The sequence below is a fragment of the Ictalurus furcatus genome, chromosome 23 (assembly GCF_023375685.1).
Source record: "Ictalurus furcatus strain D&B chromosome 23, Billie_1.0, whole genome shotgun sequence".
NCBI lineage: Eukaryota > Metazoa > Chordata > Actinopteri > Siluriformes > Ictaluridae > Ictalurus > Ictalurus furcatus.
Window position 1 is genome coordinate 18514023 of NC_071277.1, and position 25597 is coordinate 18539619.

At 40.5% G+C, this 25597-nt stretch overlaps 1 protein-coding gene across 1 annotated transcript in view; it reads left to right on the forward strand.

The window, feature by feature from the left end:
* eif3ha (eukaryotic translation initiation factor 3, subunit H, a) overlaps positions 1 to 17366 on the forward strand; it is a 28848-nt gene extending 11482 nt beyond the window's left edge. The window contains 6 exon segments of the mRNA XM_053610948.1: positions 6026 to 6193; positions 9861 to 9960; positions 12600 to 12909; positions 14048 to 14074; positions 14076 to 14184; positions 14651 to 17366. Coding sequence (XP_053466923.1) covers positions 6026 to 6193; positions 9861 to 9960; positions 12600 to 12909; positions 14048 to 14074; positions 14076 to 14184; positions 14651 to 14748 — 812 coding nt within the window. The 3' untranslated portion in view covers positions 14749 to 17366.
* Positions 17367 to 25597: the final 8231 nt, after the last annotated feature.

The following is a 25597-nucleotide window of genomic DNA, read 5'->3' on the forward strand; positions in this document are numbered from 1 at the left end:
CTCAGTTATTGTCCCAGTTAACAAAATGCTTATTGTCCAGGTCACATGAATCACAGCTTCGGTGCTTCTCTTAGTAAAGACTTCCGTACCGTGTCCAGCAACAAATCAAAAGGCAGCACTTGTCCGACTTGAACGATTTTTTCGCCTCCGACTCGAAGCCCAATGTATCATGAAATGAATGTATTTCCCATGGTAGTCCTACACAGTCTAAGTAATTCGGGGTGGGTCAAGTCGCCCTCCAGACCACTTGTCGTACACAAAAGCTGTCGAATTACAGCACCTCAATGGAAATCCTTTGGAGGTGGCGGCAGTACCGGATTACTACAGAGGTGCAATCTCGTCTTTGTGTTCTCGCTCGGCTATAACGATCAAATGAGACTCCTGCTTTGAATGAAGATCAAGGGAATAAATTACCCTACTGCGGGGAAGTTCACAACGTGTTTATTCAGTTCAGTGTAACTTTGCATAGAGTCATGTGGGAACAAACTTCTTTAGACCAAAATCAAATAGCAAGAGCGATGACTACATTTGACTCCCCTGTTAGCTTGTGTTTAGCCTGTGATGTTTAGTATTCCTTTGAATTGGTTCTAAGGGTATTTTTTCGTATTTGCGCTTTCTAAAAAATATATGTTGGATCCGTGGCCGCTTGCGCAAGCGAGAGCTTGGTACGTCAAGGGTGAAAGCTATTTTCCGAGTGTGATCCTGACTTTGTGGGCAATTCGTGACCTGTTTGCTTTCATACTTGGTAAATGCTCTGTACTTATATAGCGCTTTTTTAACCTTAGTGGTTCCAAAGCGCTTTACACTGGTTCTCATTCACACATTCACACACACTCACACACCAATGGTAGTAGAGCTGCCAACCTAGGCGCTAGATTGCCATCGGGAGCAACTTGGGGTTCAATGTCTTTCCCAAGGACACTTCGACATGTGGAGTCACGTGGGCCGGGAATCGAACCACCAGCCCTACGATTACTTGATGTGGTTCACATCCAAAATTGACTATAATTTGATACAGGAGGTCATGTATCAAGTTCAACCAATCATGTTACTAGTATCCCTGCCCAGAAAGATTGCTGGTTTATCTTTGATCTGCAGACCACCATTTTGGGTTGATCTTTCCGGACACCATTTTCAAGTCCGTTCCTTGGACTGGGCCACGAGTAACAAGACTGGCGGAACTTCCTATTTCACCGTAGCAGGGAAAGCGATGGTGGTCTGCAAAACCATCTGTAGCAATTCATTTCATGGCGACAGTGCCAATACTTGATTCACGGTATGGCCAAAAGTATGTGGACACCTGACCTTTGCTAGTATGTGCTTCTTGAACATCATATTCCAGATTTATTCCCCCTTTGCTTGTTATAATAATAACCTCCACTCTTCTGACGAGGCTTTTCACTAGAATTTGGAGCGTGGCTGTTGGGCTTGGTGATCATTCAGCCACAAGAGCATTAGTGAGGTCAGGCACTGATGTCAGGCGAGGAGGTCTGGAGTGCAGTCGGCGTTCCAGTTCATCCCAAAGGTGTTCAGTAGGGTTGAGGTCAGGACTCTGTTCAGGATGCTGGAGTTCTTCCTCAACCACGTCAATAAACCATGTCTTCACGGACCTTGCTTTATGCACAGGGGCATTGTCATGATGGAACAGGTTTGGGCCTCTTAGTTCCAGTGAAGGGAAATTTTAATGCTACAACCTACAAACACAATTGTGGCCAGGCATCTACATACTTTTGTCCATACAGTGTATTAGCCATGAAGAAGACACTCAGACTGTCAAGCTAAAGCATAGAAACGCTAAAGTGAAGATGCAAACAATCAAGTGAAAATGAAAGACAGCACCTGAAAAGAGAATGCTAAAGATGCCTTCCCCTGTACAAATACACAATAGGTCCAGGGTACATGTAAAGAAGCCCTAAATAATTCACTTTCAAATAGTAGACTTGCAGATGATTAATGGAAGCTGGTAGAAGTTATGCAAATGTGATTTCAGTGCTTGCTTCCCTGTAGTTTTTATTTTTTGGACTTTTCTGGAGGATTGTTCTCCTAAAAGCTCATTAAACCCAATCCCTTTAGGTGGGCATGATCTCAGGGTGCGATTGCTCATTACCTCCATTCTGGCTGCTTTAAATTATGAAGGAGGATTAGCAATAAGGCTATATGCTTTAAATCCTCGTGACCGTTTCACCTTATTTGCTATAAAACGAAAGATTGTGGGCTGTTGCGTTCAGTGGAAGAACTTTCATTCTGATTGAACACGGGCATAAAGAATACGCGAGTGTTTTTGTTGCAATATTCTGCCAATATAGCTTACTTATGAAAGCAGATGGTAGTCTTTTCTCTTTTCTTTTTTCTTTTTTTTTTTTTCCCTGTGCCTGTCAAGGCTGCGCAATTGGCATCACTTGTTCAGCTTCTACTGCATGACTTAAGTCTTCACTTCCACACATTCCACTCATGAAAAAGCAGCCAAGACTTTCATGACAAATTGCCTCTCTCTTCCCCGTTCTTATTCCCGGACTGCCAAGTCTCGGGTGATGGCGAGTTTAGCTGTTGGGCTGTGAAGCCGTGTGGGCATACGGGAAATCGCTAAAGCAAATCCGTAGTGAAAATAAAGTTCATTCTGTGCACCATATTAATGGCTCTCAACATCTGGCGAGATGACACGATTGGAAAAAGGAATATTTCTCCCATCACATTATTTGTATGATTATGCTAAACAGTGCCAGCTTGGCAAAAGAAGATATCCAGCTGTCTGAACACTAGATAAGAGCGTTCTGACGTGAAGTACCCAGATCGGTACCCAGACCTGCTGTGAAGACGATTCAGAGCTCGTATGTGTATCAATCCTGACGTCTTCGGCACTGATCTGGTCTGGATGTATATGACGGCAATATGAGGTCCTCTGTGACTGTGGCAGCTGTGCGTTTTCACTCTTCATGCTTTCATCCTCTTATGCAAGAAATAATGCTGCTGGGTTTCATCTGACAGGCTCTCATCTAGCCTAGACCAATTCTAGCATCTCGGTCAGCCCTTATAAACAGATGACCCTGCTCCTGTTTTCTGTAATATTGAAGAATTGTTTGTTTGGCAAGACACTGCTGTTTTGAATTACCAATTTCCTCTGGATTGTTTTGGTTTTGACCTGAATGGGGTCTCATCGTCGTCAGCATATCAAGTTGAATATTAAGCTTAATATCTCTAGAGTTGAGATATCCTACCTCCGCATTTAGCTTTGGGCTCTCTCTCTCTCTCTCTCTCTCTCTCTCTCTCTCTCTCTCTCTCTTTCTCTTTTTCTTCTTCTTTCTTTTTTTGGGCTACTTTTAAGTCTTATTGTTCAATTTAGCTTGGACTTAGGCAAATTCATGGACAAATTCATTTATGAATTTGAGAACCAATTAGCATCTATTTCAGTGTAGCGGTGGGGGTGGATTGGTGGTGGTGGTGGTGGTAGTTGTTGGGTTTGAAATCATTCGAAGTTATTTTAAGTTTTTTTCACACTGCTTTCCACCAAGTTATGGCAAAATATGCTAAAACGTATTTTACAAAAATGAAATATGCTAATTTTCTAGGCCGGCAAGGCAGCTCGCACATCATGACCGTCTAGACGAGGACTTGCATCACTGTCTGCGGCAGGTTCTCGCACTACTCTGCAGGAATGGGGTGAGAAATCTATTTGTATTTGGGACAGTCGTGGGAAGTGCTGCACATATACACCCATACGTATTTGGAGAAGAAGCTACCTGACGCTGTGTTCACGTGAAACATCTTTATTTTGAAGTGGTCAGCACCTGTTTTACATAATAATCCTATGGAGTAGACCGTGTTTTCAGAAACGACCCGAGCTTCTTTTGGGATGCTCTCAACTGCATCCTGGACCGGTCGTTTTAGTATGTAAAAATGCTTTGACCAGCGGGTTTCATCCGAAAAAGACGTTACGTGCGAACCCAGCCTAACTTTGTTTAGCTACCAAGCCACTATAGATGCTAACGTTAGTTCTGTCAAGGTATCGTTATAATGTATATAACTAGCTACGCTGGCTAACGTAACTTAGCTAGGTTAGCAATTTCTTTAGTTGCGAACTAGGCTGCGTTAATTATAAGCTTAATCTATCTGCTATAACTAGTCTTAACATCCACAAGAATTACTTGTGGGTAACTTCTTTGTTGAGGCTTACCTTATTGATGGCTTGGAACTTTTGTAAGTACTACCCCGTGTTGACGGTACGGAGAGATATCCGCTCAGCTGTTTGATTAGCTTGGTGACGAGCCTAATCCTTTCTATCGTAGGGATCCTTTTCACTTCACTGCAAACTAGATATTGCATAGAACTGGGGTCTGTTCCTCCAAATACACTATACCTAACAATCATCTCCAGTGATCCATTCATTGTATTTTGTGTTTGTTCTTCAAGCTTATTCCGCTTGGGCTCTCGTGAAACAACGGCATTACTGTTTTAGTAACCGGTTTATGGTCGGTGTACGTTCTAAGCGATAACTTAAGGCTATGTTAAAACTATATTAATTGGAGCAAAAGTTCAAACTAGGCTACAATAAAGGTCACGTTCTTCTGGTGCAACCCACTGCACTCGTGGGTTTTTTTTTTTAAGCAAAGGAGTATTTTCTTTCACATAATGTTCTCTAAAAAGCTTCAGGTTTCCACTCACAACTTTAGTTCCTACCTGCAGTTAATACAAATGTACTGTTTGATGCTCAAAAATGGAAGAAACACGCAGAACCGTGGTTTCATCTTATTTAGTCATTTACGACCTCTCAGTTAATGCGTATAGAGACATTTCTGGAGAAACATAAAGCTTGAGAGGAAGTAGCGGAGATCGTTGGTGCCTCCAGTGAATGTATGTAGCTAGTACGGTTATCTTGCTTTGCATGCGACATAAGTTAGTGCATCGTTTAATTTGTCTTGTGTTTGATTCGTTAGCTTGAGTTCACAGCTACTACCATTTCTCAACAGAACTTCAAAAAAAAAAAAAAAACAACAACACTGTACAGGCCACACCCACAAGCAAGAACACGGTCGCTACATTCCCAAAAGTGAAACAAATGACTTGTCGCTTGCTAGTCTGAATGCACTGGGACAATCTGATTCACTCTAATCTTGATGCAGGCTTTGATTGAGCCTTGTCGCCCTTTCCTGCATAGCTGGTATCATTCTTTACTGCTCTCATGTGTATCCAGTATCGGGCATTTTCTGGCCCGTTCCATTTTGAGCTGATAGAAACAGGATGCACCAGGCTGTATGCTTGTGTACTTCATTGAAAGGGGAGTGTGATAAACATTCATTGCATCCTCCAGGTCCTCATCGCCCTCGCCTCAGGCTCCTTTTCTTATTCCACTTCATTATGGCTGCCCATAAACTCCAGACACAGCCAATTAAGCAGGACTCTGATTACGGCCTGAAAGATGCCTCTGTAGCGGCAAGATTGTCCATCCACACCGTTCAGCTGGTGCCGTTCCAAATCAGAGGCTCTGTTAGGAGGTGTGTTATTGGAACGTGGACGTGTGGTTATTTATCTGGGGCTGCGCTTGTTTACCGTCTCATTTTGGGCTGGTCTTTGCTCGGATGTGTCGTCATCACCTCGTCACAGCTTGTCCTGGTCTTCCTTCTCGGCCTCGCTACCTTTCGTTTGTATGGCCTTGTTGTTCTTCACCTTACATTTTCGTACCTTCTATCCACGTTTAATCACGTCACTGTGCATTTTAATGACCTTATACCTTATACTCTTAAGGTACTCTTAAGGTACTATACTACTAAGGTACTATTGACATTTCTGTGGCATTTGAGATCAATTGATCATTTACGGATTCAAAGCCTCAGCCACACTCGATTACCATTGCCACGTTTGGCAACCCCATGACGTGATGCGTAGATACACGTATTCAATATGACGCTTGTGTAAAATTCTGTTTGATATTTGCTTGCTAGGATATTTTTCTTATCAGTTGTGATTTTCCTATGAATTTTTATTTTCTCTATTCCTTCTCTTCCTCTTTTATCTTGTCTTGCTCTCTCAGTTCAATACCAGGTGGGAATGATGAGGAGTCTCCATCACGTCAACATCCACCACCTCCACGTCGGCTGGTACTAGTCCACGTACTACGGCTCCTTCCTGAGCCGAGCGCCGCTGGACTCCCAGTTCAGCTACCAGCACGCTATCGAGGAGTCCGTGGTGCTTATATACGGTAAGACTCGTCTCCGTGATCATCGAGTTCCCCTCCTGAGGTAACGTCTTCCTTCCAGGGAGTGTGATTTACACGGTAGGTTGAGGTGCAAACAGAAGCACCTGCACCTTCACTTCCCATATTAACAACATATGAGCTGGTGCCTTAAGCGGATTATAGAAATCCTCAGCATTGTGCATTTTCTCAGGTCTCTGTGGGGGCGGTAATATAGGTGAACACGCTCGAGAGCAGATGGTCTCAACCTTTTACTGCACGCTAGACCCGTTTTAAGGGCCCTAAATTCTAACGATACGTCCACCCGACCTCCATATTGCATTATAGGGCTACCTCATGGTGCGTGGATGTAAAACTTACGTAATGAATGATTCAGACTGATCTAAAATTTAAGGGCGCTTGTCTTATTAAAAAAACATCTAACACGCACAATCTAACTTCCTGATTTTTTCCCCAGTTTTCACTGGACGTAGTTGAGCAGAGTATGTCCGTCATCGCCTCACATCTGAACAGATCCTCTCAATATCCAGGATAGAGGTCGACCGATCGAACGGTTTTGCCGATTAATCTGCGCCGATATCGGATCGGTTATCGGCAAAAATCCACACAGATAGTTTTTCCCGATTGCGGGAGCGGCTGAGAAAGGTCCGCGGTCATTATGCAGTACGAGAGCGGCCTCTAGAGGCGAAATAAAAACTTATCGCCTGACAAATTTTGTTGTGTTATTTAAAGTGTTTTTTTTTTTCCTTCATTCATTTTGGATGTCTCTATTTTTATATTTTTTATTTGAAAAAAGTACAGTACATTTTCATAGTACAGTACTGCTTATTTTTATAATAAGAGTTCAGCGATATTTTTCTTTGAGTGTTTAAATTTTCATTCAGTATCCATTTTAAGAACTATCGGTTGATTTTTATCAGTCGACCTCTAATCCAGGATCAATCTGAAAAACTCACAGTTCATACACTGGTCCGAACCTTGATCAGGAGGTGACTTTCCCCAAAATCAGGAGGCGGTTTCCCACGAAAATCTAGACGTTACGGTGAAATTCGTATTAAAAACATAACGTAAATGGTCCAACCTTAATAGTTCTTACTCTATGATCACTGTTCGTCTCACCGGTACTAATGTATCAAACCAACACGTGACTTTACTGCTGATTAGCGTTTGTTAAATGTGTGGCAGCCTGGAAAACTCTTCACGTGGTCAAATGTTAACAAATTCTGAAAACTACAGCAAATAGCGAAAATGGAGAAAACTGCAATTAAAGATTTCATTCCGACCGTGGGTGGTAGTTTGACAGCCGGTATCTGATTAGACTCAACTGATTAGACCTGAGTCTGTTTTGCTACATCACGTCAAATCATGGCAGTCACCATGTGAGGAACTCGCACTTAGCTTAGCCGAATTCATCCGACGGGCTTTTTCCTCCCCCGGATACCACACAAATGTTAGCCATTTTTTGATCAAGCAATTCCTTTGAACATTTTAGTAGTCATTTATTAAAATTTAATCTTATTCCAAAGTGCTTTAGGTTCCACACGTTCTTTAGAGTTCATTAGGCAGGAGTGGCGTGTTCAGGCCTTTAGGGATATTTGGTCCCTTTTTTTTTTTTTTGTTAATCTCGCAGTCTTTTCCAGAGAGGAAGCTGCTATGTGAGTGATGCAGTTAATCACAACACATTTAAAATGCATCAATAATGCAGCTTGTTATATTAAAGGAGCAAATAAACGAGCCTGTCAACATCCAGTGTGAAAGAAGCCAAGGACAGATTCTAGCTCGCTACTGAGGTTGTTTCACACACATCGGGTTGATGTCGGGTTGGGTTTTTTTTTTGTGTGGCACGGGGATTTTTAAAAACAGACTCTCATTCTGAGCAAAAGCCAATCTTGGATGAGCGGCACAGCTGACGAGGACTTTGAACATGCGTCTCAAGTCTTTTGACAACCCTGACGACGAAATTAACGAATTCAGCACAGCTCAGTTATTGAAGCTGTTGGTGAGCTGCACTTTGACACCCCATGGCAATCGCTGTGACCCTTGACTCTGTTCGCAAGCAGCTGAAAAGCCTTTGCTGCTTGACCTTTACTTCACACACTCAAAATTGTACCGTCAAACATTAATTAAAACAAGTGTGCGAGTGTGTGCGTGTTCTCACACCTGACTGGTCAGAAGAAGGGAATCGTATGACAAACGCACCACATAATCCGAGTGCGATAATAAACGTTTGATAATGGTGGTTAATTTGACTTTTGATATATTGAAGTGTTCTGTGAAAAAGATGCTTATTTAGCGTTTTTGAGAAGGAGTCTGCAGTTTCAGTGCTTTGTAACAGTCCGTACGATTCCCACCACCGTCTTCAAGACAGGACTTTGTACCTTACGGTTTCTCGGAACAGCGACACGGCGTGTTTTTTGCCTTCAAGAAAAAAAGAATCTGCTGAAGGAGCGGCTGTTTATAGCTGGTATAGGAAATAATGTGTTTAATGCTTTTATCCAAAGCGACTTACAAATGAGGAAATACAAGCAGAGCGATATATCAAGCGGAGAACAATACAAGTAGTGCTACCGTACAAGATCTTTTAATTGCGTTCTAGAGAAGCAAAGTGCGCAGAGTCGAGGTGTAAGGACCTCGTAAGGTGTAAGGTGTTTTTAATGTATTTATTTTTTTTAAGGTTAATGTAGGGGTTGGTGTTTTAGGGGTTAGTTACGTGCTCACGGAAGAGGTGGGTCTTTAGCTGTTTTTTGAAGATAGTGACAGATTCTGCGGTCCGGATTGAGACTGAGCACTGAGGAACAGTTAGTGTGAAGGTTCTGGAAAGGGACCGTGAGCCACGCTGAGTAGGCACTACTAAGCATCGGTCGTTAATCCAGCGCAGATTGCGTGAGGGAACGTAGGCCTTCAGGAGAGAGTTGAGGTAGGAGGGTGTTGTTCCAGACAAGGTCTTGTACGTGAGCATCAAGGCCTTGAATTTGATCCGGGCGGCTCCAGGAAGCCAGTGGAGGGAGATGAAGAGCGGTGCAACATGGGTTCTTTTGGTCCAGTTGAAGATGAGGCGTGCTGCTGCATTCTGAATCATCTGAAGGGGTTTGATGGAGCTGGCTGGGAAGTCCCGTTTCATGTTCGTTACATTAACTGTAAATGAATTTTTAAAAAAAAATCTTTGATAAATGTTTGTGGCGCAAGTGGAATAAAACACTTCGGGACTTCTAGAAAAGTAATCGAGCTCGAAGTGGTGACGGTGACACCATCGCGTCTTTCATTACAGTATTTAACTGTAACAGCACAGCGCCAATGTTTTATTCCTTACTTCACAGCAAGCAAGGAGCTCTTCAGGTGTTCTGGTTTCCTGGAGAGATCATGAACAAGGCAACGTGCGATACAGGTCCTTTTTTTTTATTGCAAGCCATTTTCCGGAAGAGCAACCTGTGATTACGCTGAGAGTCGGAGTAAACTTCTAATAGCAGAGAGCGTTTGGAACCTAGTTTTGGAAAAATGTTGCGATTTACTTCACTGACTTGCAGGCAGCCACATCGCTGTTTACAACAGTTTGCTCGCTGGGTTTCTCAGACGTGTTAAGAGCCCCGGGTTAAGAGTTAGAGACCGGCATAATGGCTACTGCTGTAGAAAGGAAAGCGCAGGGCTTTACTTTGTAGTGCCTTCTCTTTTGTAGATCCCATAAAGACGGCACAAGGCTCACTGTCCCTCAAAGCCTACAGGTTAACACCTAAACTGATGGAGATCTGTAAAGAGAAACACTTTTCTCCAGAAAGGTAGGCATCTCTCTCGCTCTCTTGCTCTCTCTCTCTGTCTTTCTCTCTCTCTCACACACACACACACATACACATGCATAATTAGTTCAGTACATTTTACACTACATGTAGAAATTACATTTTGGTCACATCGGTCAGTTTAATTGAGTAAATTGCATACTCCGAGTCCACCATATTATCTCAAATGTAGCAACTTTGAAGAAGGCTTTAAGCCACGCCCACTCATCACAATCGTGTCACATATCGCCCAAACGCTTGTTTACCGAATATATATACACGATACATCGTTACGATATACTGTACGTGTCAGTCATTATGATATTCACACAATTACTTCTCTGTGGAAACATTAACCAAAATAGAATTTAACCCTTAAAATGATTTTCTTTATAACACTTTTTTTTAATCTATATTTAGAACCAAAATTCTTTTGTGTATAGCCTGCATTCATGAAATTATATACATTTATATGCCTAATCAGGACTTACTGAAATTGGCATAAAATATTATTATTTTTTTCCCGGTTGCGTCCATTGCGGGAGCGGCTGAGAAGCGTCCGCTGTAGTTATACGGTTACGAGAGCGGCCTCTAGTGGAGAAATATAACCTATCACTGACAAATTGTGTTGTGTTATTTGAAGTGTTTTTTTTTTTTTAATTCATTTTGGATGTCTCTATTTTTATTCGTAATAAATAAAAACAAGTTCAGCGATAGTTTTCTTTGAGTGCTATGTTTTCGTTCAGTATCACTTTTAAAAAGTGTCGGTTGATTTAATCGGTTATTATTGGCAGGTACCATTGCCCAACTTAGTAGTTATTGGTGTCGATGAGATCCACTATAAATCCACATCAGTCGACCTCTAATCTTCAGAGCTAAATAGATATTCCATTTCACTCTTCCTCTAACATCAGCAAATACTATATATATATATATATTTATTATGTATGCAAATTTATGCATACATTTAATAAAATGAAGCCTGATTTGCATACGTCAGAGAAAAGTATTGAAAAAAATTCCATTACAAAAACGACTTATAAGAACATCAGCAATCAACTGGCAGATATTAATAGTGATATTTATTGTTTAAAAAAAACCACCCTATTCACCTGTAGTGTCTTTAACTTTTTAACTTTCCCTACTTCAGAGGGCAAATAATAAAAGGATCGGATTATTCCAGGCCTATTTTGGATTTGTCTTACTTTCTGTAAGCAAAGTGAAAAGGCAGACATTTTACCCCCTGTGGTGTCGGTCATCAGAAAGGAACTTGTAAAAGAAATAATGGCGGTCGAGCCGACTGTGCTGGATTAGTCATCAATCTCGGCCACACGGTTCACGCCTTCCCCTGGCCTCACTGGCAGACGGTGATTGCTTTTTAAATTGCGCAAGAGTATTAGGATGAAATAACGGCGAAGGAGTGACAGCTAGGTCCGAAATCAGCGACAGGAAGGACAGAAACTTTTTCACATTTAAACAGTGGCCTTTTTTTTTCTTTTTTTCCCCCCATAGAGCTCATAGCATGGGTTGCTGATACACAGCATTCCATGAATATTAAAGCCACTTCACTGGATGCTTTTGGACTTTTTTTTTTCCTCTTCTTTTTCTGACCTTGATCTTACTGGCTCTGAGTGCCCTGTGCCGAGTACTGTATTTAGAATCTGCCACATTCATCAACCAATGAGAGGTCGTTGATTTGTCGAATATAATAAGTTCGTAATGCAAATGAGATTTCATCACGTATCCAAAATCAGTTAATGCTCTTTATAGTTAAGCATTCATGTGGATGTTATTTTGACACGTACCAACCTACGTAAACATTATTCCAGACTCTACACTCTAGGTCCAGTTTGTCTAACCCTTAAAAGCCCCATAATCTCATTTCCCCCCCTTTACAATGTCCATTTTTTTTATTTGGCTTAACAATCTATACTAAGTATGGAATAGAACACTTTGGGACTGGAGACTCCTTCCAGAAATGATAAATAAATGTCTTTTTTTTAAATTATTATTATTTTTAAAACAATCTCACTAGAGTTTATAGCTGCTATAGTCTAAGTGATAACACGAATGAACTTATTTCCATACATTCCACATCTTCACATATAACTATAAACAGTAACTCAGGTACTATGGTAACTGTAACTCCGCTTTATAATGCAGAGCGTGTTATTCCTTTAATTAACTTAATTATTTAGGTTAATTTACATAGATGTTAACCTGGAAGGTGAAAAACACAAAGAAAAATAGAGCTTCTTTTTTTTTCCCCCCTCCCGGATGAGTCTTTCATTAGGAATTCAATGCATGGGAAGACGTGGTGTGTGTGTAATAGGCTTGCACGCAGAATTCCACCGCCTTCCTATCAACAGGCAGATAATGATAATGTATTCAGAGTGTAATTTCACTCTTGCGGTGTACAGCAATGCGCTTTTGTTGTCTGGGTAAATGCCAAATGTCGATGGAATGAACGTGGAAGTGCAAAAAAAAAGCCACTAAGCTTGAAAGCGTATAATGAATGTTCTTGTGTTTTGTAGACGTGAGAATGTGCGCAGCGTGTGACCGAAGATGGAAATACTTGGATAAAGCACCGGAAGGAATAGAGGCTGATCGAGGCTGACGTGTGACATTTCACGGATTAATAGACGAGGAGAAACTATGCGCAACTATGTCCGATCGGATATCGAGTGCTCGCGGTTCGTTCCGTGCACTCGAGCTTTTGATTCACGAAGCGTTCGTCAAAACCCAGGTCCGTCGTTCTTGAACGGTCGGTCAACCATTTATCCGACTCTGTTCGTTTGGCTTAATTGGGCGTCGCTCTCTGTCCGCAGTAACCATCTGGAGAAGAGTCTGCAGCGCCTGATGGATCGCATCGATGCCATGAGCCAAGAAGTCGTCACGTACAACATGTACTGCCGCAACCTGAGCAAGCAGCAGCAGCAGTAGAAACCCCAGGTACTCGTTCTCACCTGAATCCCAGCAGCTTTTCAGAGCTTTTCTACACATCGGCCCTCTTCGTATCGGCCGTATATACATACTGGGAACGTTTTTAAGTAACGATGCCGGAAAAGCGCTTTATCGACGAGGTTTCATGTCTCTTGATTAGGATCCTGATGCCTCTCCATCTGAGCCACTCGGAGACTCTGTGCCTTCTCCGAAAACTGTCACGGCTGCTTTGATTTTATGCGGAAAATCGATCGATTTGGATCGATGTATCGTTTAAAAAGGCGACACTTGAAACGAATCGAGGCGACAATCATATATAGACTATAGATTGTTTGCCCAGAAGGTTTCTCACACCCTCTGTCTTTCCCGTCGCCCTTCACAGCAGCAGCTACAAACAGTCATGATACTCTACACACAGAAACCCAACGGTGTCCTGATCAATCGCATAAAAAGAATTCATTCGTTTATACTGATCGAAAAATGTCCGATAAGTTGATTTCTTACTTCCTGCCTTGTTCTTATTACCTTATGTAACATTATACCTGGTGCCACGGATGATACATTAAGGACATAAGCCCTTTCCGGGGCATTCAACAAGCACCGAATAGACTCAACCAGAAAGGCCTTTCGATCAAACGCAGCGAGATCCTTAGTAATTACCTCCCACATCAGTCACTCCTTCCTTCCCCCTCCCCCGTGTACTGTACACACCATCGTACCATCATACACCTTTAATCATATCTGTTAATTTGAAAGGAAATGATCGATATCCTCGGCAGTGATGTAAATCTCTGAACCAGGGAATAAAATCGACTTTTCCTCCACGGCAGATGTTTATTACTTTTTTTAATAGTCTTGTTTGATGAACAAAGGCGAAGAAGACTTAAATTACTTAAGTCTTTGGCACTTTGACACTTTGGTAGACGCCTGACGAGTAAAGCGCACGTACGGAGACGTGCATGTGGCGTGTCCGTTTTTTCTGGCTACAGTCCGAATGCCAGTTTATAAATTCTCTTCTCGTTCTCTTTCAGTAAATTATTTAGTCTCGGCTCCTTTGTTCTTTCACCATCCCACAGATTTCAGTAGTTGTTTTTTTTTTTATATATCGTCCCCCTCCCCCCCTTCCTCTCTGTATCTTTGTCTGTAGTACTTGCAGAGGCGAGAGCAGGAGACCGACGGAGCGACGGAGTCGAGGAGATCCGCCGCAACTGCCGGAGGAGGACATCAGCAAGATGTTCAAACCCCCACCGCCTCCTCTGCGCATGGACACACTTCTCATCGCAGGTGCCTGAAGGGGCAATCGCAGCCATTTACAACCAATTACACTCCCTTTATTCTCTTATAGCCATTGATTTCCCCATCTGTACAGTTGGAGAGGTGTGAGAGGGGGAATGGGCGGTTTTCTATGTTCACAGTGGACAAAATACCAGACTTTAGTTTTTGCTCTGTAGAAGCTGTATCGCAAGGCGATTCCCTGGTCTACGTAGATGATCAGCGGTGTCCAAGTAAATTTGGTAGTTTTTATTTTTTTAATTATACATCTGAAAGTGTATCAATATCGGACACGAGTAGCACCCCGACCGTGGATCTCTTCTCCACGTTATTTCTCAGAACTTTTCCAGTAAAGTTGTCATTTAATGCCCTCTAATTACAAGTCCTCTTCTTAAAGTCGATCCGGCGGATTTGCATATGAGTCCTTCAGCTCATTTGCATCTCATTTACATACGCATGTTTCCTTTCACCTCTCAAGGACAAATCAACAACTACTGTCAGAACGAGAAAGAATTTACCGCTCAGAACCTCAGCAAGCTCTTCATGGCAGAGGCGCTACAAGAGGACAGCAGCTGAAGAGCAGGACGGAGGAAGGACGGTTCAGCGACGGACACGGGGATCGAGTGGACACTACCAAAACACCGTACAACACCGTTAGGCATCCCAAATGTAAATTAGAACCGGGCCATCCTGACCTTGGAAAAGGAAACGCTGTATCTGATGGACGCATTGGTAATAAAAACGTCTGCATCTCAGCGCTGGGCTTCAGTGGGGTGTGTTTTTGAGGCGTGCTTCCATCTGCTACACTTTCTAATAGTTTAGATGCGTAATGGAGAAGCTTCCCGTATCCTGTATGTATTGTATCACACACAACACAACTTACGACTCGATGCCGGACCGCATGTTTTCCGAACGAAGCCAGCTCCAGAATTATTGGCACCCTTCACAAAATAAGTAAACATGAATATACATACGATAAGAACTTCGAGCTTAAATATATCGTTTCCTTAAACTACCGTAGTGTTTTGTGTCGTTTGAAGAAATGGTATACTTGTTCTAATGCCATGTTCTGATTTTAAAAAATATCCGCACTTCCACAGTTAACACTCGGCGTAATTGTCTTCGGTGAAAGATGCTAGTTAATGCTAGTTAGAAACTGGACGGCATGCACACGCATCGACTTCCTGACAAATGACCAATTTTCAAAAATTCCCAGACTGTGCTTCATTATATATTTTTAAGTGTTTATTTATTTTTTATATATATATATATCCTGTTATTAGCGAATAATAGCAATTTTAATGAAATATAACAACATTTTTTAAGTTATTAAAAGTTTAGTTATTTATATCGATATTTTGCCATATATTCTTGAGAGAATATACAAAAGGTCGATTTTATTATTCTATAATAATAGAATTATTTTTTAAGCTAAGTCATTTCTCTAATTATTTTGGACGGAGTTGACTGTGTATCCAAAGCCCCAGAACCCCTTAAGAGTAAATTCAGTACAGTAATAATACTGCGACACTGACACGGTGCTTCTTAATGAACCTGTCAGCTCAGTTTTAATCACAAACAATTACGCCCTCCGTCTTCGTCAAACAGCGCCGCTTTGATTGCTTGTGCTGTTTTACAGCCTTCCGCCGGCGCCCAGCGTTCCAGTAACTGCAGCTCTCGTATTAAATGTCATCTTCTGTACTGAACGAAACTCCGATGTTTGCCTCATCTTACAGGAAAGCAGGACTAATTATGCTCATATGCCAGATGCTTGATATGTTAACACAATGCTAGCAAGACTTTTGTTATAGATTAGTGGGGCGCTCGGGGCGGACGGGATGGTTTAATGCTGCCATATGGTCAGAAGCAGTAAAATGAATATAATGTTTTGGGGTAGAATTTTCAGTACAGAGATCTCCTCAACGTGGCATCTGGTGTACTAACGTCCTGTAGAGTTTCAATCCTATCCAGCACCTTGATCTTGTATTTGGATGTCTCTGAAGATGTTCATTGGTTGCTGCAGCTGTGTGAAATGATGAGTGACGTTAGATTTTATAGGTAGGGAATATTTGAGGAGTAGCTACCCGGGCTAAATATTTTCTTGCTGATCCAAATCTTTCAGTGGGTCAGCTGGTGTATCTTAGTTTAATGCTGGATTTTCACATGTTCTCCTCAGGTCCATGTGGCCTTCCATATCAGGTTCTCCAGTTTCTTCTTACCTCCTTGAAATAACCAGGTATGTGTATTGGCTACTCGAAAAAATTTCTATATATATATATATATATATAAAATGAATAAAACTGTTATATAATACTACTCCTTAGCTAGATTTCCATAGCAACAGCTGATTCTATTCTACAGCAGATGTGCTAAGCTGGAGTACATCCCCACCTCGCGAACTGTAAATCCTTCAAATCTGAAAAAATATTGACTCAAGTAAAGGTGTGGGCGAATATGGGAACGGTTGAAGGTGGGTGCCGATTATATAAAGGTTATGTAAAGCACAGAGACGTTCAATCTCTGCTTTCTTCCAGTTCATCAGCCAAGAGAGTCATCCTTTTAATTTGCTTGCTAATTACATAAAATAATATCACCAGGATTTCACACCTACATCCTCGTGACGCTCAGGAGCTGAGGTGAATAAATCCTCCCGGGAGTTTTATCGCAAATGCCCGTCGTCACGGCAATCTCTGTTTACGACTGGTCGGAACAGGTGTCCGTGTCCCGCCAAGGTGCCAAAGGCCTCTGTTTCAAGACCCATGAAGCTTAGACAGTTTCTGATTGGTCGAAAAGTATCGATTAAGTCACGAGGGCACGATGGACGCTCAACGTACTCGAAGTCTAATAATGTTATTTAGCAAAGCAAAACCTAATCAGTGAATCGTTCTGTAAGGAGACACAAATATGTAGCATTTATGGAAGGAGTCTCCAGTGTCAGCGCTCTGAAACAGCCAGAGGTTAAGCTGTAACTTTAAGGTTTAAGGTTTCCGCCACTGCAAAGTCTTCATGATGGATGATGTCTCACAAGCTACTTTTTATTTGTTTTCTGTTAAAGTGAAAAAAAAAAAAGTGAAAGAATGAATATTTATAGCTGTTTTTAATAACAAGTGATTTCTAAGTTGTATAAAATAAGTGATCAGAGGAACTTGTTTTGTGGACTTTGCACAACATTAAATGCTTTAACTATAAATGGATATGAAAAGTCCAGTGTATTGATTATATAAATGAAAAAACTCCACTTTACGTTGGTCTGCATCACAACCTGGTTGTTGTTGTTGTTGTTGTTGTTGTTATTTTCCTACAACATCACCCTGAAGTGTTTATTCCTTACATTAGTTGGCTACATCGGTTACACCCAATGTCATGGTTTTCCATCTGATAAATGGCACCTGTCACTATCCACACATCATAACTGACTACTTTTCTCCGTCCTTGGCTCAATCTGAACACGAATCAATCAGTTAAAGCTTCGAGAAGGTGACTGCCATGACAACAGTACCAGCTTGAAGTTATCACTCAGCTTCATCTTGGTATTTTACACCAAAGTTTCCTAACCCTGTCGGTTAGATTCCCACCTGTCACGATGCGTCAACTCATTTACAAACCATTGAAGAAAAAAAAAAAAAAAAGTGAAATGGACGTGTCGGAGCAGGACGAAAACACTATGACATGCAGTGAAGGGGGAAACTCCACGGCCAGGTTGTAGAAACACCCATTAGACAAAACGCTTCCCATTTTAATCTCGCCGTTCTAAAAAAAAGCACTATTTCAAGGTCGACGGGGCCAATAAATTCTCTCCAAGTGTCAGTGGTTTCACATTGCTTACCGCAGGGACAGAGGAATAAATTCCCCCCCAATTTTCAGAGCAGAAATTGCTTGTTCCTGCCATGGCCTTCACCCAGACCTCTCCAGCAACCATGCTTGCTATTATTTTGATGGAAAGTAGTGTCCAAAACATCATGGTCCAAAACGTACAAGGAGTTGTCCATACGCCGTGAGACTTTATATATATAAATATTATATATAATATTAGACGGTAATATAAATGTACAGTCAGGTCCATAATTATTTGGACAACACGTTTTTTTTTTCTCCATTTGTTTATTATTAGTTGTAAATGATGTGGTGTGTCCATCATACAAATGTGATGTTGCTATAGAAACGCTACCAGAACGAACGCATGAATATAATAAACATGTGGTTTTTCCTTGCAGCTGGATTTAATGTCAGAGCTGCTGTTCTAGAAAATTAATCAACAGCTCCTGGTTGATCAGAATAGAGAATTCAACAGCGTTAGATCTTTCTGAAATCCCCCAAATGAAGTTTACGCACATCATTTTGAAAAAAACACACCAAAAAAAACCAAGATCATACTCGCTGGAGAGGGCTCTAACATTTCAGGGCTCTAACGTTTAAATACCTGAAGGACAACAAGAGCACACCTCTGTGGATTGATGGCCAAGAATGACGTCTATATCAACGAGTGTGTGTTCGGCACAAGTGAGACTGGCGAGTCTTTTGAACGGCGCGGTCTCACTTTTGAAGACCTCAATAACGCACACACACATGACTTATGGTGATGGGAGACAGCCATTTCCACCTCAGGCCTGTGTGAATTGCGGGTCGTGCGCTCCGTAGCCCCGCTATGATTAGTGTTATTGCAGGAAACGGGGCGGCTGATGAACGACGGCAAGGATTCTGTTCAGGCAAAAATTATCCAATTCCCTTTTGAGTGGTGGACTTTGCTCCGGAGTGGGAAAAAATATCAGCGATCTGAAAGACCTGCTTCTTTTAGGAACAGAAAGAACTTCTATTTGTACGAGATAGATGGAAGTTCTGTGTGAAAATGTACTCTGATTGAGGTGAAAGGGTTCACTGAAGCATCTTTTTTTAAAAATATATATATATTCAACAGCAGGAAAGGACGGTCAGAGCAAAACTTTTAAATGAGGAAAATGATGTGAAAATTATAATAAATTACAGTCAATTAAAATAAAGTCCAGCGCGGTCTTTATGGATCATTTATCTTGTGTCGAGTGGCAGCAAAATTACAGAAGCAGGAAGGGTTTTTTTTTTTTATTATTATTTAGAATTAAACACTACACAAGTGCAAGTCCATTTTGTGAACTAATTTGAACTATACGCATACCATACGCATAAACAGTGTGTTATAGAGCTGTTTGGGAATGTAAAAACATCATCAAGCAAAATTTCAAAAATCAAAGCGCACGACAAACGGAGTTATCGACTCCCAAAAGAAGGATCCGATTCTGAACGGCTGAATCGAGTCGTTAGTGATTCCAGACTTTACTTCCGGTACTAACCTAGGTAGGTTTGTAACAAAAAGCCCCGCCTCTCGTCTTCAACACCTGCTTGCTGACAGCGGTAGACCAATCACGACAGACTGGGACATCTGTCCAATCAGAACAGAGTATGCTCTCTGAAAGGACGGGTTTAGAACGAATCCTTTAGAACGAATCATTTAACGAGTCGTTTGTGACACTGGGAGGAAGAAAGGTAACGCTGCAACGTTAAAAGTGTTTTTTGACCTCGGACACGTGAAAATCGAAGCACGTTTCGAAACCTTAATAGGTGCGCTTTAAAACTTATTAATATCCAGGAGTCCGTTTCTGCTATCGTATATTCAAATATTCGTATGAATGTAGTAAACTTAGAAGAATGGATTGTACGCTGAAAAAAGATATACGTGATGGATCTGATTTTGAATGGATTGTTGATGCGTCTAGCTTAAAATGAACTCGTTATAAAATGATCTGCTCCTTCGCAAGTTAACGCGTGCGATTGAAAGCAATCGACACGCTGAACGTGTTAAACGTGCCATTAATTCAGATGCTTTTTAATTTTAAATTTTTTTTTTAAAGCCGATTTTCCTTCCAGTATATTTCTCAAAACAACCTTTGACTGTGCGTTTGTGCGAGAGGTAAAGATGTGATCTTAATACCCGAGTCTTGTGTTTTGACGCTTCTGTTTCCACGTGTGAAACGTTCTCGCGAGCTTTTAATTCTTCTATGCGAGTCACGGTCACATGACTCTGAAAAGCTACGACTCAATTTCTCCAAACTAATGGAGAGGAAAACTGACGTGTTTTTTTTAAAAAAATGATTATTATTATTATTATTATTTTATTTTATTTTATTTTTGATATTACCCAGCTCCATTTTAATGTGTCGCTGATGAAGATTGTGCTATATTATCATTCAGTATCTCTTTATGAAATGATCATTTCATGAGGAATGCAGTCTGGGCATGATTCAGTGCGCTAATTAAATCCAGATTGAAAACACGGACGTGTAGATTTATAACACGGAGCGTATTAGAAATGCGGCTCACGATATTAGATCTCTCCCCGAGTGAATTTTTTATTTTTTTTAATAACATGACTTTAATACCGTGGATTAATTTGAGAAGTGAGCGTTTAAACTAGTTTATTACCCATAATCCTTCACTCTCAGTCAGTGTCAAAGTGTGCTCTTATTCGCACACACCGCTTTCATATGTCTCGAAAGCAGCTTTTATAAACACTCAAGCGCGATAAATGAAGGAATTGAAACTTGGCTATATTTTTTAACTATTAGGTGCTTAAAAGATAACGTGTTCTTCTCATGGAGCGCCTTCAAAGAGCTCTACTTGAAGAATAGAGCTTCGCTGGTTTTACTATCGGCGGCTAAATTGTAATAAACCTAATCAAACTTATACAGATGAGTGCAAGAGATTATTATTGAAAGTTTTAAGAGGGTTAAAAAGAAACACTTGTACGAGGAGTTCCCAAACATTTGACCACCCTATTTTTTTCAATTTCAGATTAATAGTATAGGACTATTGCAACATTTGAAAACTTTATTATTAAATGTCATTAACATACCTTAGTGTGTCATTTACATATTTTTGTAATTGTTTGTAAAGCCATATTCTGATGTTAACCCGATGTTGTTGAGGAACTCGCGGAGGTAGACTTTTTTTTTTACTATGTTTTAAATATTTGAATATACAAATTGCTATAAAATATTATAACCAATGATGTAAATCTGTAGGACATAAATGTTTAGCAAGACTTAATAATAAACAAATCGCGGAAAAGACTGCAGCGCAGAGCAAAAGCGTACGATAATACGAGTTCCACGGCTAATCGTTTTAGCCCCTGTGCCGTTTCGTGATTTATCTCTCCGACGATCTTTCAGATGTGTGTGGGAGAACTCATTATTTTTATTTATTTATTTTTTTTTTTTGAATGTGCAGAGATACACTGCCTCAAAAGTGTGAGTATTTAAGATAAATAGTCCACATTAATATAGAATCACCATATTAAGGAGTTCATCCGGGGCTGAAGCCGAGTGCTTTGGGTCACGGCGATTAAAAAACGCTTTGAGGACGTTAAATTGAGGTTATGAGATTCATATGTTTTCATCTCATCCAAGCCTTTCTGAGGTTTCTGCGGATACTCCATCAGTCTGCTTGCAAACAGTGCTGATCTACAGCCGACCTCAGGTTCCTGGAAAGAAGTGAGATCCCTCAGGGAAATATTATGGGATGTTCTGAGGCTCTAATTAGCCGTATCTGTCCTAGGATGTTCTCTGCATTATGGATGATGGGTATCACTTCAGCTTGTGCACATGGTGATGTTCATGCTGATCTGCGCCCATTGGTTTTGAATCTGCTGCTTCTTGGTCTCCACTAGATCAAACGTGTCATCTTCGTCTCCAGTCTGCACAACTGGATACATCTGTTTAACTCCTGTGTCATTTGCAGGAGGACTTTTGATCAATCAAAACATTTATTTGGATAATTGAGGGTTCTTGCTCAACCTTTTTTTTTTCTTCCCCAAGAGTTCTTCAAGGGTTCTTTAGATAGTTCAGCATTCTTAGATTCCTAAAGGAGTTATATTTGGAACCCTGTGTAAAAGAGCACGCATCTGTTGTGGAGTTCCACATAAAACCTTGAAGGGTTTCACAAGGGGACAAACAGAAGAAATCTGCAGTGACCCTCAAATCTGCAGTGACCCTTACTGGTTCTCCTAGAATGACAAACTGAAGAACCCATAAATCTTCTGTACAGTCTTAAAAAAAAAAAAGGGGGTCCATCAAGGGTTAAAGGTTTCCAGCTTCCCAAAGGTTTCACAAAGACACCGGAACCCATAAAGCTTCTAAATTTAAGCCTTTTTTTTTCCCTGAAAGGGTTTTTTTAAATTAAAAACAAAAGTTTTCTTATAGGGAAACTATCTGTTGTAGGGTTCTAGAGAACCTTTAATGGTTCCCTTAAGAGTTCCAGAGAACCCTTGGAAAAGGGGGTCTTTAAAGCTAATTTCAGTTAACTTCGAACCTGAAACCACTTGGAACCCTTTCTGATTGGGAAAGTGTTGTATGGCTGTACATAAAACCATCAAGGGTTCCCCGAAAGGGACAAACAGAAGAACCCTTAAGGCTAGATGACAAAACTGTACACGTATATTTATTTATTTTTAACAAAAAAACCCCAAAAAAACAGGAGGAGCCAATTGACTGGTTTGCTTCAGTGGAAAAATGTACCATTATTTCGACTGACACAAATGCAGAAGAAATAATTTTGCCTCTAATAGGCATCATCAGTACTCCGGTTCAATCTGGGTGGAAATAAAACTGAAAAAAAAAAAAATGACAGCAGAGTCTAGTTTCAGTAAAGTGTTCATCATGCCTGCCACTCAGAGTCACTCAGACATGACTTTTGCTTTGCTGTCAGAAAGGAAAAAAAAAAAAAGCCACCCAGAGTGCAATTGAGGAGAGGGAAGTGAAAGTGGGCAAACCTCAAAACACATTACAGCTAAAAAGCAGAAGGAGAAGCGATAAATCTAGAATAGCTGAGATATGACTGCAATCATTTTGACTCCCACAGGCCAAATCCAGTGTGCAGCCAATAAATAGCAGACACCGTCCTGTAAACTTGAGGGAACGTGTGTGAGCAGATGCAAAAGGTTCGTTTGGCCCTCTTCAGGGTTTACAAACTGATCAGAACACTGAGACTGTCTTTAATCTTTAAATAAAACCACACTGCAAAAGAGCCTTGAGTTGGCTGTTTAAGTGGTGACACTATGCGTGAAAGGGTTAAATAATCTGAATCAGGAAGTCCAGGAAACGATCCCGATTCTGAACACGCACAACTTTCCCTGTGTAAATGCCGACGTAAACTTTTTTAAACTCTGAATATGGCCTGATGTGTGCATGGTGGTAGGTATGAGGGCAAATTGATTGTAAGGTTTCTTTGCTCAGAGATCCAAAGTCTGTAGAGACCCGTGTTTCATTTCTGGCCAGTGGCACACAGAGCATTTCTTTGGCTCCTTTACACAAACAGTAGACGATATGGCTTATTGATTTTGACTGGGGGAGAGAGATACTGTGTGTGTGTGTGTGTGTGTGTGTGTGTGTGTGTGTGTGTGTGTTAATGCAGAAATCGAAGCTTACCTTAAGTTTTTCTTTACAGTTCCCTCACAAAAGGAATTGTAGAACTGAGCTAGTATACAACATAAGTGAACTACTATAATATGTAAGGAATAAAACAAAAGTGGCGGGGTGGTGTGTTACGAAACATAGATACAAAGTTGCTTATTATTATTTTCCCTATAACAGAATTTCCTGAAGCGTTTTATTCCTCTTAATCCAGAGCAAACTATTACATTTAAAAAAAATAAATAAATAAATGACAGAATGATGTATCGTAATTGTATCCATTTACGGTTACTTTTAATGTCGCGGAAGGTCCGTGAAACAAGTTGGTTCTTGTTATCACTTGCACTATAGCAGCTATAATTATGGCAGTCGTTCCCTCACCAGTCTCTCAAGACAAAAACAAACAAACAAACAAACAAACAAACAAACAAAAAACGCACAGCTTGTTATGTTACAGAGAATCCAGAAAGTTGAAACTCTTGTAGAGAAAATCTTTTACAGACAGCTGACACTGGAGACTCCTTCCACAAATGCTAAAGAATCCAGCATTCCCCAGTGCTGTGGTATGTAAAAGGGAGTGTTTTGAAAGTTTTTCAGGATTGAGTAATAAATTTCCCGTTTCATAAAGTAGAGGTGTATTTTATAAGGCAAAGTATTTTATAGGCAGAAAATAAAATGCTATATACACAGTCTTATTTATTTATTTATTTATTTATTTATTTTTAATTTTTTTTTTTTTTTTTACCAGAATTCACCTGCAGTGAAGTCTGAGGTAGTTTTCTAGACCACCACACATAATTTATCATTGCAATTTCTTTCGTTTTTTTTTTTTCTTTTTCTCTCCTTCTTTTTACTGCTACACACTCCTTTCCCCCTCAGACCTGCTGAGCTGTGAGTTGTGGCTCTGTCGCTGTTGATGTGAGCACTGCTGGTGTTGGAGCTGCATGCTGAAAACATCTCTGCGAGCAGAAGTCCACAGAGAGGCAGGATGGAGAGGAAAGGAAGAGAACACTAATGCAATTGTGCATTAAATTCCCACAGTGTCCGTCGCGGCTTTGCAGCTCGGTCTCACTGTAACTGTGTGGAGGTTTTAGTTTTTTTCCAAGAGGAGAACGATGATGAAAGATTAAGATTGTTGAACTTTGAAACTTACAGAAAGTTTGAGTCGGTATAGAAGTCCAGAAAGGCCATACGTTATTTATTTATTTTACATATATATATATATATAGATATATATATAACGTGGCCTTTATATATATATTTTTCTTGTGGTCTCAAGACCATGCCTTATTTTTCTCATCCAACATCTCAAAATGCATCACTGGGCATAAAGTACAAACTACTGTATATGTCATGGTTGAGTGCATTGGTTTTGACTTTAATCAGGGAGGGGGGTGCCTTGACAGAAACTAGCTGTATCTTTCATCTCTCAAACAACATACAATAACCTGCATGCCCATAATGTATTTCACCATGTGAAAAAAATCAGTTGCGATCTCAAGAAAACAACTTTTGTGACCATGCTACCTTGTGATCTTAAGATCCCAAGAATAAAAAAAAAAAAAAAGTGACGTAATATTTATGAATATTTTGTTTTCTGCAACACAGTGAGCAATAATAAAAGAGCATTAGAGTTACCTCCTGTAAACATCACAAAAATAAATGATACCTTGGTAAGAGAAGATATCTGGAATAAAGGAAATGTGAATGAATCAGTTCATTATGAAATTATTCTGTAACTAATATAAGACCGTTCCAGACACTTTCAACACTAATTTCAAGCTTGAAATGGTCTTATTCTATTGGCAGATCATTTGACTTTTTCTAGAAGTAAAATGCTTGAAATGAGTAAAAATGTCTGCCAATAGAATAAGACCATTTCAAGCTTGAAAGTAGTTAACCCTGTACTGCATGAATGATTACATTTACCTCAAAAAATGTTTAAAAAAAAAATTAAAAATGAAATGTGAAAATATTTTTAGGGGCTG